This window comes from Stegostoma tigrinum, chromosome 14 (genome assembly GCF_030684315.1).
Source record: "Stegostoma tigrinum isolate sSteTig4 chromosome 14, sSteTig4.hap1, whole genome shotgun sequence".
Lineage (NCBI taxonomy): Eukaryota > Metazoa > Chordata > Chondrichthyes > Orectolobiformes > Stegostomatidae > Stegostoma > Stegostoma tigrinum.
This window is the reverse complement of record NC_081367.1, coordinates 72,957,082-72,971,960: the sequence shown is the minus strand read 5'-3', so window position 1 is coordinate 72,971,960 and position 14,879 is coordinate 72,957,082. Positions and strand designations below refer to the sequence as shown.

Genomic DNA, 14,879 nt, shown 5'->3' with positions numbered 1-14,879 from the left:
TCTTTTGCTCTCTTGCTAGTTGCTTTAATGGCCTTTGCTTGTCGCTTGTACCTTGTTCATTTTCACTTGCTGGTTAGAAGATATTCTACTTCCTGTTTTTAAAAACTTGCTTATGTGCGATCAATGACACAAATGTCAGTGGGCTGATGTGTTTGGCAGTGGCTTGACATTAAGTGTAACCAGCACAGGAAAAATTGTAACACAGTTTATGCTTGCCTGTGGAATTTTATCCAGAGAGAGTTGTTTGGTTCATAGGAGTGGAAAGGAACTGGTTTGATTCATTTGAATTCTGTTTTGAATCTCCTTTTCATTAATTGAAATAGTTTTCCATATCTTGGTAGAGGTGCTATTGGTTTGTGCTTGCAATACATTTTTGTACCTTAAGTCTTGCCATTTTTGAAAATAAACACACTGAGCAAAATGTTACGTCTCTTTCCAGCTGAATCTTCGAGGAGAAACAGGCAAACAAATGGTAACTATTGCTACAGCATTTTTGGAAATGTTAAAGGTTCTTTTTTGTACGATTTTATATTTTACTAATTTGTTTTGTCTTTTAGCACTTGAGGAATTTACTCCTGGTTCTCATGATGCAGGCGATCCAACTACTACTAATTTATATATTGGTAATATTAATCCGAAGGTAATTTTAAAAAATGTTCTTAGCACTTACCCTGTGAAATAGACATGCACAGTTTAAGTGGGAATTCGGAAGTAATTGTGTTTGTGTGGTAAAATGTGCATGGCCTGTCAGATCTATATCGATATAATCTGTCCATTGATTTAGCCTGGTTCTCTAGAATTTGAATGGTTTGTGCTAAATATACAACTGTGTTTATTTGCACTAATCAAGTGTAACACAGGCATTTGGTTTGTTAGCTCCTGTTGCTGCTGATTTATCCCCATTTGCTGCCTGCCCACTTGTTTTGAGCTCCATTTCTTGGGATGGGGCCTCTCTCTGTGTTTAAAATCTTGACCAAATATAAGTATACCTGAAATGAAAAATTAACAACTCTAATGGCTGCCAGTTTATATGTTGGATTTCTGTTTTTTAAAGTGTATCTACTAACAAAAAATTGTGAAGTAACAGTAAACCTTATTTACCAAGCCTGGCCCATGTTTGACTCCAGACCTACAAATGTGATTGCATAAGTGCTCTCTGCAAAGGCTCTTGGTTATTTAGACAGCTCAACCATTTCCTCCTCCTCGTGGGGTGTTTAGGGATGTCAATAAATTCTGACCATGCCAGCATTTATGAATTTTGTAGGCTTTTTAAAATCCTTCCTACGTAAAATTCTGGAAAGGTGAATAAATTTGAAGAATACACACAATTTTACCAGAATACAGTGGTTGTGCCCATGTCCACGAAACAGTACATCTTAAAAAAGAGTTAATGACGACAAATTAATTATAAGAACACCAGTTTTTTTAGGAGTATCTTTAGTGTTTATTTGAAGTCACTTCATAAACCTGGCGTGACATTCCTATATTCTCTCAGACCGTGAATATAAATTATATTTGAATTTATTGTTTCAAAGGATTTATACTGGTGAGAAGTTATTTTGCTGCTTTGTAATAAATAATTTCATCTAATCACTAAATTTAGTTGGTTTACATAAAATGTTTCATTCTTATGCACAGATGAATGAAGAAATGCTGTGTCAAGAGTTTGGACGTTTTGGCCCCTTGGCTAGTGTAAAGATTATGTGGCCCAGAACAGAAGAAGAAAGAGCCAGAGAGAGAAATTGTGGATTTGTAGCTTACATGAACAGGAGAGATGCTGAAAGAGCTTTGAAAAATCTAAATGGTGAGATACTAGAAGTGAAGTGCTGTCTTGTCAATGCACAGTCATGTGGAAAGTATTATTTTTGAAAAATGTGTTTTGTGTAATTATCACTTTGAAGTGACAGGTGATAAATTTTTTTCTGTATTCTGCCCTAGCTGCAATTTTACACGTCTGTCTGTCTCACTTCTGTATCCTTGTGATGCGTTGTTGTCTGCTCCTCTTAACTCTTGCTCCTGTTGTCATATACCTGTGCTCCATGTTTTGTGTAAACAGTCTGAATTGGTGGCATTTTGATCTGTTGACTGTGGTATTAATATGTTTTTAAATATCGTTGTCTGGACAATATCAAAATCTATAAACAGATGGTTTTAAGGTTGACTGCATTCATTATTTTCCTGTCTAATTGCTATCTTTAAAGGAAGTAACATCTGAATGTATGAATTAGAAGCACAAATTATCCATTCAGCCTTTTCAGCCTGCTTTGCCATTCAGTAAGATTAAAGTTGATCAGATTGTGACCTCAAATCTGCATTCCTGCATACTCTTGATAATATATCAACACCCTGCTGAATTCATACACCTCAGTTTGAAAAATTGTTAAAGATTCTATTTCTACCACCTTTTCAGAAAGAGCTTTGAAGGCTCATGATCATCCAAGAGAGAAAAAAATCACCTAATCACTGTTTTAAATGGGTGATCCTGATTTGTAAAGAGTGACCCCCTCGTCTAGATTCTTCACATCTACCTGTTAAGACCCCTTAGGTTCTTGACCTCTAAATCAAAAATCCATTTATGGCTACTTTCTGCTTCCTGTTAGTGATCCAATCTTCTGGTTATGACAAGATGCTGTCCCCTACACTATAGTTTTTATCTTCTAGAAAACCTTTGTGGTCCCGTAATCAAATGCCTTCTTAAAGTCTACATCCATTAGTTTCACTTTTTCAACAGGTGTTACCACCTCAAAGAATTTTATCAAGTTGGTCAAACATGACAAAGGGATATGTTGCCTATGCCTGATCATCTTGAACTATCCCAGGGCCTGATGATGATTACTTTAGTAATATCTTTTAACATTTTCACTCTGACAAATGGTAAGTTTGTACTTTCCTGCTTTCTGCCTCCAATTTTGAATAAGGAAGTTGTAGTTGCTACCTTCTAATCTAATGGGATGGACTCTGAATTGAGAGAATTTTGGAAAATTAAAGCCAGCACATCAGCTATTGTACTAGCCACATCTTTTAAAGCTTCTCAGGACCTGCATGCTTGTTTGCACACCTCTCCAGCAATTCACTCTGATTTGAAATTTTACTAGGTTCCTCTCTCCTTCCCATTTCCAGATTTATCGCTACATCTAGGATGTTAATTGTCTCCTCTACAGTGAAGACTGATTCAAATTACTTGTTTAATTCATCTGTCACTTCCATATTTTCCATTGTGAATTCTCCAGTCTAGCATTCTATAGGACTAATCCTCACATTAATTTTTACTATCTTCAATTATTTATAGAAACTCTTACTTCTGGCTGGCTTTCTGTCATATCCTAACTTTTCCTGCTTTATTAATTTTTTTGTTTGGTCATTCTTTGGGCAGAATAGAAAAAAGCAATATTCCATCCTGTCTGCCTATATAAAATTGTATGATTTTTCTCTTCGTTCGAAACTGTTGTTATAATTTCTGGTTAATCATGAATGCTAGATTTGCACTTGGAATGTTCCTTACTAGTTGAAGTACAAGAGAACCTTCTCCTCAGGCTTCTCTGGCTTGGAAGGCCTTGACTACTGTGGAACAAGCTAACGCAGACCTTGAAGGTTCAAACAGGCATACACTGGTGGTATGCTAGCAACCAGTGGGGTGCAGAAAGCTCAATCTGTCATCTCTGAGCTGCCACAGCAAAGCAGTTATCCAATTTCATTCCGATGTTTTGGTCACTGCTGTGGCTTTTAACATGCTTTCCTGAGTCCTCCTTTATTGTTGCAGGGTCAAGCAAGAACTTGAAGTAAGCACTGGATGGGCAGAGGGAAAAAAAAGGTGTCGGATGAGGGCCACAGAAATTGGGAAGAGACCAAACCAAAAAGAACTAAGAAAGATGACAGTGGTAGAGGTTCAAATAATAGTTTTCAAAATGTGAGATCAAAACGGGTCTTGTGTTTAATCAGGATTCTGTTTGAATGAAATATTTGAAATATTTCCAGGGGATCACTAATTATGATGTTACCGCATCTTAGTACTGTGTGGCCCTCGGTGCCATAGGTGATTTAACATGTGGAAGCACTCTTGGTGTAAAGCAGAAGTGGTTGTAAAATATGGGGTAATTGGAGCCTGGCTGCTTAACCAGATGAAGAATGCAAAAATTTGTCTGTTAATTGTACTTCCTAAGTACTGGCTTTGGAGTACTGATTGAATGAAAAACTTGTTTCCCTGATCGTCTTCAACTGTAGCTCCAGGAAGAGATAACAGAAGTAGGATAATGACATGTTGCTTAAAAATAGATTAAACATATCTTCAAAATAAACCAAAATGCCATACATCAACAGTTTTAGCTAGCACCTAATTCTGCATTCATACTTCAATTCACAAAGTTTGTTCTCTTTTAGGGAAGATCATTATGGAATTTGAAATGAAGTTGGGTTGGGGTAAGGCTGTGCCAATTCCTCCTCACCCAATTTATATTCCACCTGCTATGAGGGAGTTGACTCTACCACCACCCCCCTCTGGATTACCTTTCAATGCCCAACCACGGGAGAGGCTAAAGAACCCAACAACTCCAGTGATGCCTCCGAAAAATCAAGATGACTTTGAAAAGGTAATTTAAAAAGTCTAGGTGAGGACACTGTTGGAATAGTTGTCACTATGATTACACTGTGCATTTGCCAATCAAGGCTTTAGGACAGAATTCTTAAAAAGTAAAATAAATGAGAATGGGAAGTATGTTTACTGTATTAGTACCATAATTTCTAACATTTCTTCAGGGATAGAAATCAACTTCTACATTTTTGTCCAAACAGAATATTTTTAATAACATGACTTTCTGCAAAGCTTTTAAAATTGTTGCAGCTAGGTAATAACAGCTAGGTAATAACAGCTAGGTAATAACAGCTAGGTAATAACAGCTAGGTAATAACAGCTAGGTAATAACAGCTAGGTAATAACAGCTAGGTAATAACAGCTAGGTAATAACAGCTAGGTAATAACAGTTACAATCTGTAGACAGACTAAAATACATTTCTGATACAAATGTTAGCACCCAGATGCCCTTAATTTTTAATTAAACCTCCTTTTTCCAATGGAAGGAATGAAAGAATAAATTCATATTTACATAACACCTGAATTTTTTTCAAAAATATAAAATAAGAGAACATGATAACTTTTAGTAGGGAATGAGAAAAAGACCATTCAACTCATCAAGCCCATTCCTTCCACAAGCCATACAGAATTTACATATATGGGATTCTGCCCATACATCCAAGGGAGCATTGCAAAGTTTCTACTCAACAAAAGACAATTGTGGAAATACCTAATTTCAAAATTGACACACTTCTTTATTAAACCTACTGTGAGACCTTCCTAGTCTCTGCAACATGTATCTGAGCAAAATAGTGAAATTTGAATTCAATCCTCCAGTAAGGGAGGGCGAGTTATTTAAACCCTTGCCTCTTACTTTGCATTTCTGGTTTAAATCCTGTCTTGAGGCACAAACCTTGCATTTAGCTTTGTAATATTTATAAATTTGTGTCTTATTTCCTTCATTTTCATTACTTACTCCAGACCCCAAATCCCACTTCAGCGTCTAAATATCTGACAGATGTTTACTTCCATCAGCTAGCCTTTTTCATTGAAAAAGCTGCTGGTGATTCCTTCAGTTTAAGCTTGACATACATAAACTGATTTAAAATTTTTTTCGTAAGTACTCAGTTTTCTAGTGAAATGCGCTTACTACATTGTGTTGTTCCTAGTTCTTGACTTGGAGTGCAGACATGCAATGCTACAGCCATTCATTGTCGGGACTGACTCCTTCACTGCTGTGATGGGTCATCTTATAAAAGTAAATTATGGTTGTCTGTCATTTGTGGGGCTGGCTTTGCATAGATGGTTAGTAAGAAGCAGAGTTCCAGTATTTGCTCCTAATAGCAAAGGAGAGGTTGCACATGGGAGAAGGGGTGTTAGTTTAATGCTTCAACTTATGTAGTTGTACAATTTTTTGAATTGTAATTTAGTAGTACAGGTGATCCTACTCCAGGTGTTTAATTGCAGGATCTATTTTAATATGGAACAATTTTATCTTTTAAAATAATTAATTCATTTATCTAAGAAATTAGATATCTATGTAATATCAAACAGCATCAGAGAAAATTGTATATTAGCCACTTGAAGTTTTCTTTTGATGACTTTATACATTTAAAAAAAAATTTGAACAGCTGTTTAGATATTTTCTTTTGACTAACTTTGTGTATTAGGTCTGGGACAGCATATGAGATTAATTGGCATTTAAAGTTTCCAGTATGTTTGACCCTTAGATAACCTTAATTTCATGCTTTGAAAGTGGTGGTATGGAATGAAAATATAGAAATAAGCTATGCAGGATGTGACTGTTTTCAAGAAGACGTAACCTGTGAGCTTTCACTGATTGGATTGCATGCTTCTTGATGTCACAAATTGAATTTTGTGTGTCCAAGTATTTCCAAGTTAAGCATTAATGTTCATACGTCAACATGGTAAAGGAATAACTCAAATATTGTTATGTCTTTGACCCATCAAAATAACTGATTGTACCTCACCATTTAATAGTATTTGGATGTGACATAAAATATAAACTTCCCTTTAAAAGTACCTGGACTGATTCTTCTTTAGAAGTTCCTGGTTTGTGGTTTGTCCTAGCTCTGATGCCATTGCCATAGTCAAGACAAATGTCTACAGTTATTTCTATCCCTGTATTTCAGTTGTCTTAAGTACATTTTGTACCTTTTAACTCAGTAACAGTCATAATAACAATATAAATGTTGGCTTCTAGAAGGATTTTAAAATGCATATATATTTGTATTTTTGTATACTTGCTGCTTAAGTTGCCAATACTCATATATCCTATCTTTATTATCTGATGTGACTTCATATACAGACTCTGTCGCACGCCATAGTCAAAGTGGTTATCCCAACAGAAAGGTACACGTTTCTTCATTCATTTTTCATTGCTGCTGATAGTCGAAAGTGTCCCAGTTTAAATTGACTTCTTACATGAATCACGTGCTTTGGATTAAGTTTCTGGGTAGCTGAGCAATGGTTCCCTTGAATGTTTGGGGCTGGGTACTTACATTTAGTAATTGCTTACAGGCTTCAAAAGCATGAGAACTTGTGTTACAGGTCTCATTTTGTCTGTTTACAGTGCATCATTGTTATATTGGAATCTTCATTATTTTCCCTAAGCTGCAGGATGTGTACAACATTTATTTGTATTTTGGTTGGTTGCAGATATTTATGCTGAAGTCAAATTGACCACAGTTTACATTTTTTAGTTGTAACACTGGTTTGTCCCCTTTAAAATCTTGCTGATGTTAAACTCAGTTTTATGATGCATCTCCCTGTTTTCGAAATATATCGAATGAATGTTTACCACAGAGCTATAGGGATTTGAGTTCACAATGCAGTTTGTAATTGACCATGACAACAGTTGTATCTGTTAGGTTGAATTTATCAAACAGTTGCATGCAAAAGCCCTGTTTTAGTTTGAAGTTATCAGTAGTCAACCCTAAAACCTATGTTCTATCTGTAGTTACATCAAGGTGCTTGCAAGCTGCTGGTAAACATTACTTATAAATTTGTTAGGAATTACAAAGTAACTTCAGTGAGATTGCTGCATATTTATTTTGTTTAACATGCTTTTGAGGTATTCCAATTAATTTTGTCATTGTAGGCCCTGCTAATTGGGCTTAAATGTATTGGACCAGAGTGTTTAAATCAAGTCAAAATTGAAACAAATATGGCTGCTGTGCTGCACGCTGCATGGCGTTTGTCGTTGCATTCAGTTCATTTGGATCACCATCTTGAAAGGAAGTGAAACTGAATTTTCTGATGGCTTCTATTTAACAACCAACTTACAGAATTAATTGTATAATTGAAACGAATTTAGCTGGCAGTGTCTTTGTCACATGTTTTGCAATTGAGCTTTTAACATTCGCTATATTTTTGAAACCATTTCAGTAAAATTGCTATAATTTCATTGTAAGCATTGACAGTTTAAAAGTATTTCAGGCTTCAAATCAATCGTAATTGATCAATAGGATAGTTATCTGAAAAGACTGGATATGGTAGTGTTTGGACAACTGAGAAGTTGCTCTATTTGATGTAGTGTGAACAGTCTTTGTTCATTGAATAGTATTAAATATGTATCTGTCTTGAAATATGCAAGTTGAAAGTTGGGAGGTTATTGTGATTGCAGGATATCCTTTGCATTTTTTTTGGTGTAACCTCATTGTCTTCAGATTACAGAATTAGCTGTGTGTGCTTTATTTCTAAATATATGGCCTTACTCATTTACGGGATATAAGAAGAACCTGTAACAGTGTTGAAAAACAGAAGTTGCTGGAAAAGCACAGTGTATCTGGCAGCATCTGTGAAGGAAAATCAATTAACATTTCAGGTCTGGTGACGCTTCCTCATCCGACCTGAAATGTTAACTCTGATTTTTCTTCGCAGATGCTTCCAGACCTCCTAAGCTTTTTCAGCAACTTCTGTTCTTGTTCCTGATTTACAGCATCTGCAGTTCTTTCAGTTATTATTTTCCGTAGCGGTGTTCCCTTGCTCAGCTGAATCAGAACTTTGCCTTGCAATGTGTATTCATCAAAATTCTTAGTGAAGACCATCGCCAGAATTTGACATTGTGATCAGCATTGATCTTTTAAATAAACTCTTCATGATGTTTGACCTTAGCCATGGTGAACAGCACAAGCTGAACTGCCTGTTTGCAGTGAGGGACTTGAACAAAGCACCGTGGAATCGATTGGGAAATTATTCAGATGTTGAAGAGTCATTGGTATGATTAGCTTCATTGACTCTAGTTGAAACACTTTTTAAAGTAAAAATCCTTTATTTGTTGGCTACCACAATTAAGATTTTAGTTTTTAGATTTGCACAATGTACCTTTTGTTATCTTTCTGCCTTGATGACCAGGTCTTTGTTGCTTCAGGAAATTTGCGAATTATATTGGGCCTGATATTTATCACATTTTATGGTGCTGTTACCATCTTGTTCAATTAAATTTTAGTTTTCAATTAATTTTTGGCCTTTTATGAGTGGAGCTGAATGCTTAGCTGTCCCCACATCCATCAGGTTCCCTCCACTTTGGTGATTTTTATTGGTGAAAATTGCAAACTTGAAAAGTCTGAGGGTGCTGGATGTTTCTCAGCTGATTAGTAAACTAACCACACGCTTCTCTTTCACTTTAAAAACAATGCTGTATCTTCCAAGAACTAAAGTCATATATGATGTAATATTGAATTTTTTCATGGCCAACAAGAATTAGATACTGATTTACAAGTATTAAGAAAGCATCACTGGATGAAAGTGGTTTGATATTTGTTCCTTTTATGTTGACTGCTTTTCAGAATAATTTTGGCAGTTCATAGTTTCATGTTTCACTAAGTGAACTTTAGGTGCTGTGTAATTGAAGTGAATTTGGGCAAAATTCTTAGGCTTCTCAAATACATCATTGCCTTCCCTCCCTGTCAATAACAGTGTCAATAAATGTTTTCGCATTTATGATTTCAAAAGTGGCTATGTAAAATATGCCTGGGTGAATGAGTTGTGTCATTGAATACTTCACAGTCATTAGGTGAACAAATATACTATAATAAAGTGCGAAGCTGGATAAACACAGCAGGCCAAGCAGCATCTCAGGAGCACAAAAGCTGACGTTTCGGGCTTAGACCCTTCATCTGATGAAGGGTCTAGGCCTGAAACGTCAGCTTTTGTGCTCCTGAGATGCCGCTTGGCCTGCTGTGTTCATCCAGCTTCACACTTTATTATCTTGGATTCTCCAGCATCTGCAGTTCCCATTATCTCTGATACAAGGTGAACAAATATATCTAGTTTTGACAAAAGGGTTTTGTATAAGAATGTTTGTACATATTTAAAATAATGGAAGCCAGTAGGGGGACAATGACAGGATTTAAGTTTAAATTCCCAGATCAGATTAAATTTGCAAATTAAAGGGTAATGGAACTGAAACTAAAAATTTGAGCAGAAGATAAATTTATATGCTGTCTCAAATCAGTCATTTCTAAAGATAGTAAACTGATTTAGTTTGCAAAACAAGTAGGCTTTTTGTTTACTGGCTTAGTTCCCATCAAAACACCAGCGCTTTATGTAGCGGATGGTTCCTAGCAAGTAAAGGAGAAGCTGGCTGGAAAATTTAATGCGTTTAAGTTTTTTTTTTCTTTAAATGTTTGTACTCGTGAAAAAAAGATGCATTTTGTCAAAGCTTTACATCTTGCACTCAAGGGTGGTTTGCAAGAAATCCTAATGTAATGTATGAAAAGAAAGCCCTGATTTGGCAATTAGACTTTGGTGAAGGCATGCCACGCAGAACACACCAGTCAGATGGTGACTGATTACCTTCAAGTTTTGTTTAAATTTAAACCAGACAGTTTGACATTTTTGGGAAGGTATTGCTCTGAGAAATGACCTAAGGAATGGCAAGCATCTATTTTGTTCAAGTTGAAGCAATACACGGTGTGACCAATCAGTGTCGACCTACCTGGTGGGTGCAAGGTGAAAAACGTCAGCAGTACTTGAGTACTGTACAGCCAAATTACTTTATATAAAGTCCATAACTTATTTTTGGTATGTCTTAGAATGTTGTAGTAGCCCCACAATGATATGATGTGGATTTTCACTTCCTAAGCCCATATGAGGACAAGGAACAGCAGCAGGAGAGGGTGGTAATGGAGTCAGAACTTCATATATAGGATGGAAAATTGGTGGCAGAATCCCATCAAGCTTTTGGTATTCGTAAGATCTCACAAATGATGGTTAATATTCGTGTAGCTTGGTGTAGATTTTCTAAACATTTTACCCTGGGGGCTAATGCCTGGCTTGCTGGGATGTAATACCAGAAAAAGGACTCAAAAATGTTGGCAAGTTTTTGAAAGATTTTCGCTTGAAAATATTAGTTTGAGACTCCTATGTTTGTATGTGACGGGACAGCACAGTGGTTGGCAGTGCTGCCTCACAGTTCAACCCCAGCCTTGGGTGACTAACTGTATGGCATTTGCATGTTCACCCTGTGTCTGCATGGGTTTCTGCCATGTGCTCCAGTCCAAAGATGGAGATCAATTGACCATGCTAAATTGTCCATAGTGTTCATGGATGTGTAGGTTAGGTGCATTAGCTATGGGAAATACAGGATTAGGGTTAGGGGATGGGTCTCGGTGGAGTGGTCTTCAGAAGGTCTGTGTGAATTTGTTGGGCCGAATGGCTTGTTTCCACACTGGGAATACTATGATTCCAAATTAACAGGGGCAAACAAAAGTGGTAATATTTTGGGGTGAGAATTAGATATAACTGGTCAGTTAACAGCAGCTCTAGTTTTGATCAGGATGCTTAGTCTGTTAATGCGGTGCTGGAAAGATCTTTTCTGATTCTGCAGAAGTTTTGTTTATTTGTTAGCTGTGGACAAATCTGAGTTCAGCAAAATACTTGACTGGCGAATGAAGGCGTGCAAATCACCCTGTTCCCCCTTAACTGAGTCCATAGCTGACAGTGACTGAGTAGATTATCGGTATGTCTTTTATCAACTTGAGAGGCTTCACATCGGGCTTTAAGAGGAGTGTAGTTTTATCAGATTAATTCATTATCCCACTTTTGAAGATCTAATTTTAAACAGCGGAAGGAGCATTCTTCTTTGATCATACAGTAAATATCAAATTCCTTCATATAAATAGAACTGACAAGGTAGTACAAAATTTATGTTGAGGATCATGCCGAGTATAGTAGGGTTGCTTTATGTCCTCCTAATGTTTTGATTATATATTTATGTTACAAGTTTTGTAGTCATTATCAAATGGTAGGTACAGATGTTCAGGAGTTTGCAGCAGTGGGTTGTTGGTTTTGCCACTCTTGTGACTTTTTCCCTTGGCAAGAGCTCACCTACCAGGTAGGCGCATGCCTCTGGTAAGCATTCCATTGTGGGAGGAATCTGTAGTCTTCCCTGTTGGATCCTGTTGAATTAACAAACTGTTAATGGAACAAAAACAGAAATAGCTAGAGAAGCTCTGTAGGTTTGGCATCATCTGTGGACGTAAAGCAGGGTCAGTGTTTTAGGTTCAGAGACCCTTCTTTAGAAGTGATTGCAGCTAGGAATGCATGCTTAAGGTGGGGGTGGGGGTGGAGAGGAGGGGAGAGGAAGAGGCTGGTGGTAGAGGAATCTGTAAATACTGTGTTCCCTGACCAACACTTCTCCATTTTCCAGAGAGGCTCAGTCCAAGCTGGGAGATCAGCATCTTATTTTCTGCATGGGGCCCTGCAGTCTTCGTGATTCAACATTGAGCTCCACAAAAATCTTAGGTCCTGAACACCACTTTCCATGTTATTTATCCACTCCAACACCCTGGCCTATCTTTACATAGGCTGCTTTTATCACAGCCAAGACATTTTCACCTTTTGATGGTACCTATTATCAACTTTTCTTTCTCCCCATAATCCATCCCATTTTTTTTGTCCAATGGTTTGTCTGTCTGGGTTCCATCTCTACCTATCATTTTCTCCTTGTTTACACGCACACGCGCTCGAATACCACCATCAAGGCCACCTGGAGAACAAACTAAGTTCTGAATAAGGATCACTGGTCACAAAATATTGTGGCTTTCTGTCCACATACTGCCAGAGACGCTTGGTTTCTCCAGCTGTTTTGTTTTTGTCTCATATTTCCAGCGTCTGCAGTTCTTTTCCCTAACTGATCAAGGAACTGTGCTACTGGCAAAGGAATGAAACTTCATTCAGTTGCGCAATTATGAAAGGTAGCAAGTGGTATTGTCAGCATGGGGCTTGAATTGGTTAGAAACATAACATTTTATTTCCATCACTCACATTTTACAGGCCTTTGCGTGCCCTGTGACTTCAGCAATTGCATTTGTGTAAGTAGGCAGTAACTTTTATTTTATTCACTTCTTTAGCGCCTGATCATGTATGCCACCCAGAAAATGGGACATGATCTTCAATGCCTTTTTAACTCAGAAGTGTAAGTTCACTATTTCTAGACATGCATTGCTGATGCTGAGTGTTTTCTCGCTAATACTTGCTGTTCTGCAGCATTAAGAAGTTCAAAAATGAAGTTCTCTCTGGAAACCCGGCTTTTAATTTGTAGCCTTTAAACCCCGTCTCTGGACTGAATCAGATCGTAATTGTATTAGTAAAGTTTCCTCTCTTGAAAATTATGATCAAGATCAGAATGATCTGCATTTGGAAAGCTTTGTTTGTAGCAATGAACATGCATCTTTACTCAGTGGTGCAGAGCGTATGTTACGTGTAGCTGTGCGGTCCAACTTCTTGCTGCTCTTTTTATAAAAGTAAAAGCTCAGTGTTTGATAAATGTTTGAAAATTGGACGTTGAGAAATGCCTGAAATGTAGTGTATCATTACTCAAATATTGAGTATTGACTAACTGGTTGCTTAAATTACTTACTTTAATCTGAACAGCAACTAAATTTTTAAAAATTGCAGCATGTTATCCTGTGACAGGAGAGTAGTTATAGAATGCTGGCTGAGGAAGGTGGGATAAAGTATCTTCACGCAAATTCTTAACTTGTACTAAAGCATCCTACATTTTACCATTTGAGGTAATCATAGTTAGACTTAAAAGTGGAAGAATTTTAGCAATGGTTTAAAAAGATATAAGGAAATTTTAAGTAGAAAGCTCGAGTTAAGTAGGCATGATGGGTTGAATGGCCTCCTGTAATTTCTGCTTCTAAACAAACATTTTGCTTAAGTACTGATTATGTTCCAGCTTTATATTTGCTATGGAAGATAGTTGCAACAAGTGATCAAATTAAGATATGACCTAAAATAGTCTCCATAAGACAGAAGTAATCTCTTCCAGTGCTGTTTCAAGATTGCATCTAGCTTCCAAAATATGCATTGTTTTTCAGGCCCATCCACTAATATTGTTCAATTCTACAGACGTATGATCAGTGACTGTCATCTAAAAGTGGTTCAACGCCTGAGCTTGCAAAGAACCTGTTGATGATCAGATTGATTAATGCTGCCATCTTCCGCCATCTACAATCTGACCCCACCACCCAAGACATTTTTCCATCTCCGCCCTTGTCTGCTTTCCGGAGAGACCACTCTCTCCGTGACTCCCTTGTTCGCTCCACACTGCCCTCCAACCCCACCACACCGGCACCTTCCCCTGCAACCGCAGGAAATGCTACACTTGCCCCCACACCTCTTCCCTCACCCCTACCCAGGCCCCAAGATGACTTTCCATATTAAGCAGAGGTTCACCTGCACATCTGCCAATGTGGTATACTGTATCCATTGTACACAGTGCGGCTACCTCTACATAGGGGGAAACCAAGCGGAGGCTTGGGGACCGCTTTGCAGAACACCTCCGCTCGGTTCGCAATAAACAACTGCATCTCCCAGTCGCGAACCGACATGTCCGTCATGGGCCTCCTGCAGTGCCACAATGATGCCACCCGAAGGTTGCAGGAACAGCAACTCGTATTCCGCTTGGGAACCTTGCAGCCCATTGGTATCAATGTGGACTTCACCAGTTTCAAAATCTCCCCTCCCCCCACTGCAATCCAAAACCAGTCCAGCCTGTCTCTGCCTCCCTAACCCGTTCTTCCTCTCACCCATCCCTTCCTCCTACCCCAAGCCGCACCTCCATTTCCTACCTACTAACCTCATCCCACCTCCTTGACCTGTCCGTCTTCCCTGGACTGACCTATCCCCTCCCTACCTCCCTACCTCCCCACCCATACTCTCCTCTCCACCTATCTTCTTTTCTCTCCATCTTCCGCCTCCCCCCTCTCCCTATTTATTCCAGAACCGTCACCCTATCCCCCTTTTCTGATGAAGGATCTTGGCCTGATATGTCAGCTTT

At 38.0% G+C, this 14,879-nt stretch overlaps 1 protein-coding gene across 4 annotated transcripts in view; it reads left to right on the top strand.

The window, feature by feature from the left end:
* The window catches only part of u2surp (U2 snRNP-associated SURP domain containing), an 88,202-nt gene that overhangs the window by 27,830 nt on the left and 45,493 nt on the right, over positions 1 to 14,879 (top strand). For all 4 annotated transcript variants that reach the window (XM_048542443.2, XM_048542446.2, XM_048542444.2 and 1 more), the window contains 5 exons: positions 440 to 472; positions 558 to 640; positions 1,639 to 1,804; positions 4,378 to 4,586; positions 6,897 to 6,940. In XM_048542443.2, coding sequence (XP_048398400.1) covers positions 440 to 472; positions 558 to 640; positions 1,639 to 1,804; positions 4,378 to 4,586; positions 6,897 to 6,940 — 535 coding nt within the window. The remainder of the gene's footprint in view (positions 1 to 439; positions 473 to 557; positions 641 to 1,638; positions 1,805 to 4,377; positions 4,587 to 6,896; positions 6,941 to 14,879) is intronic.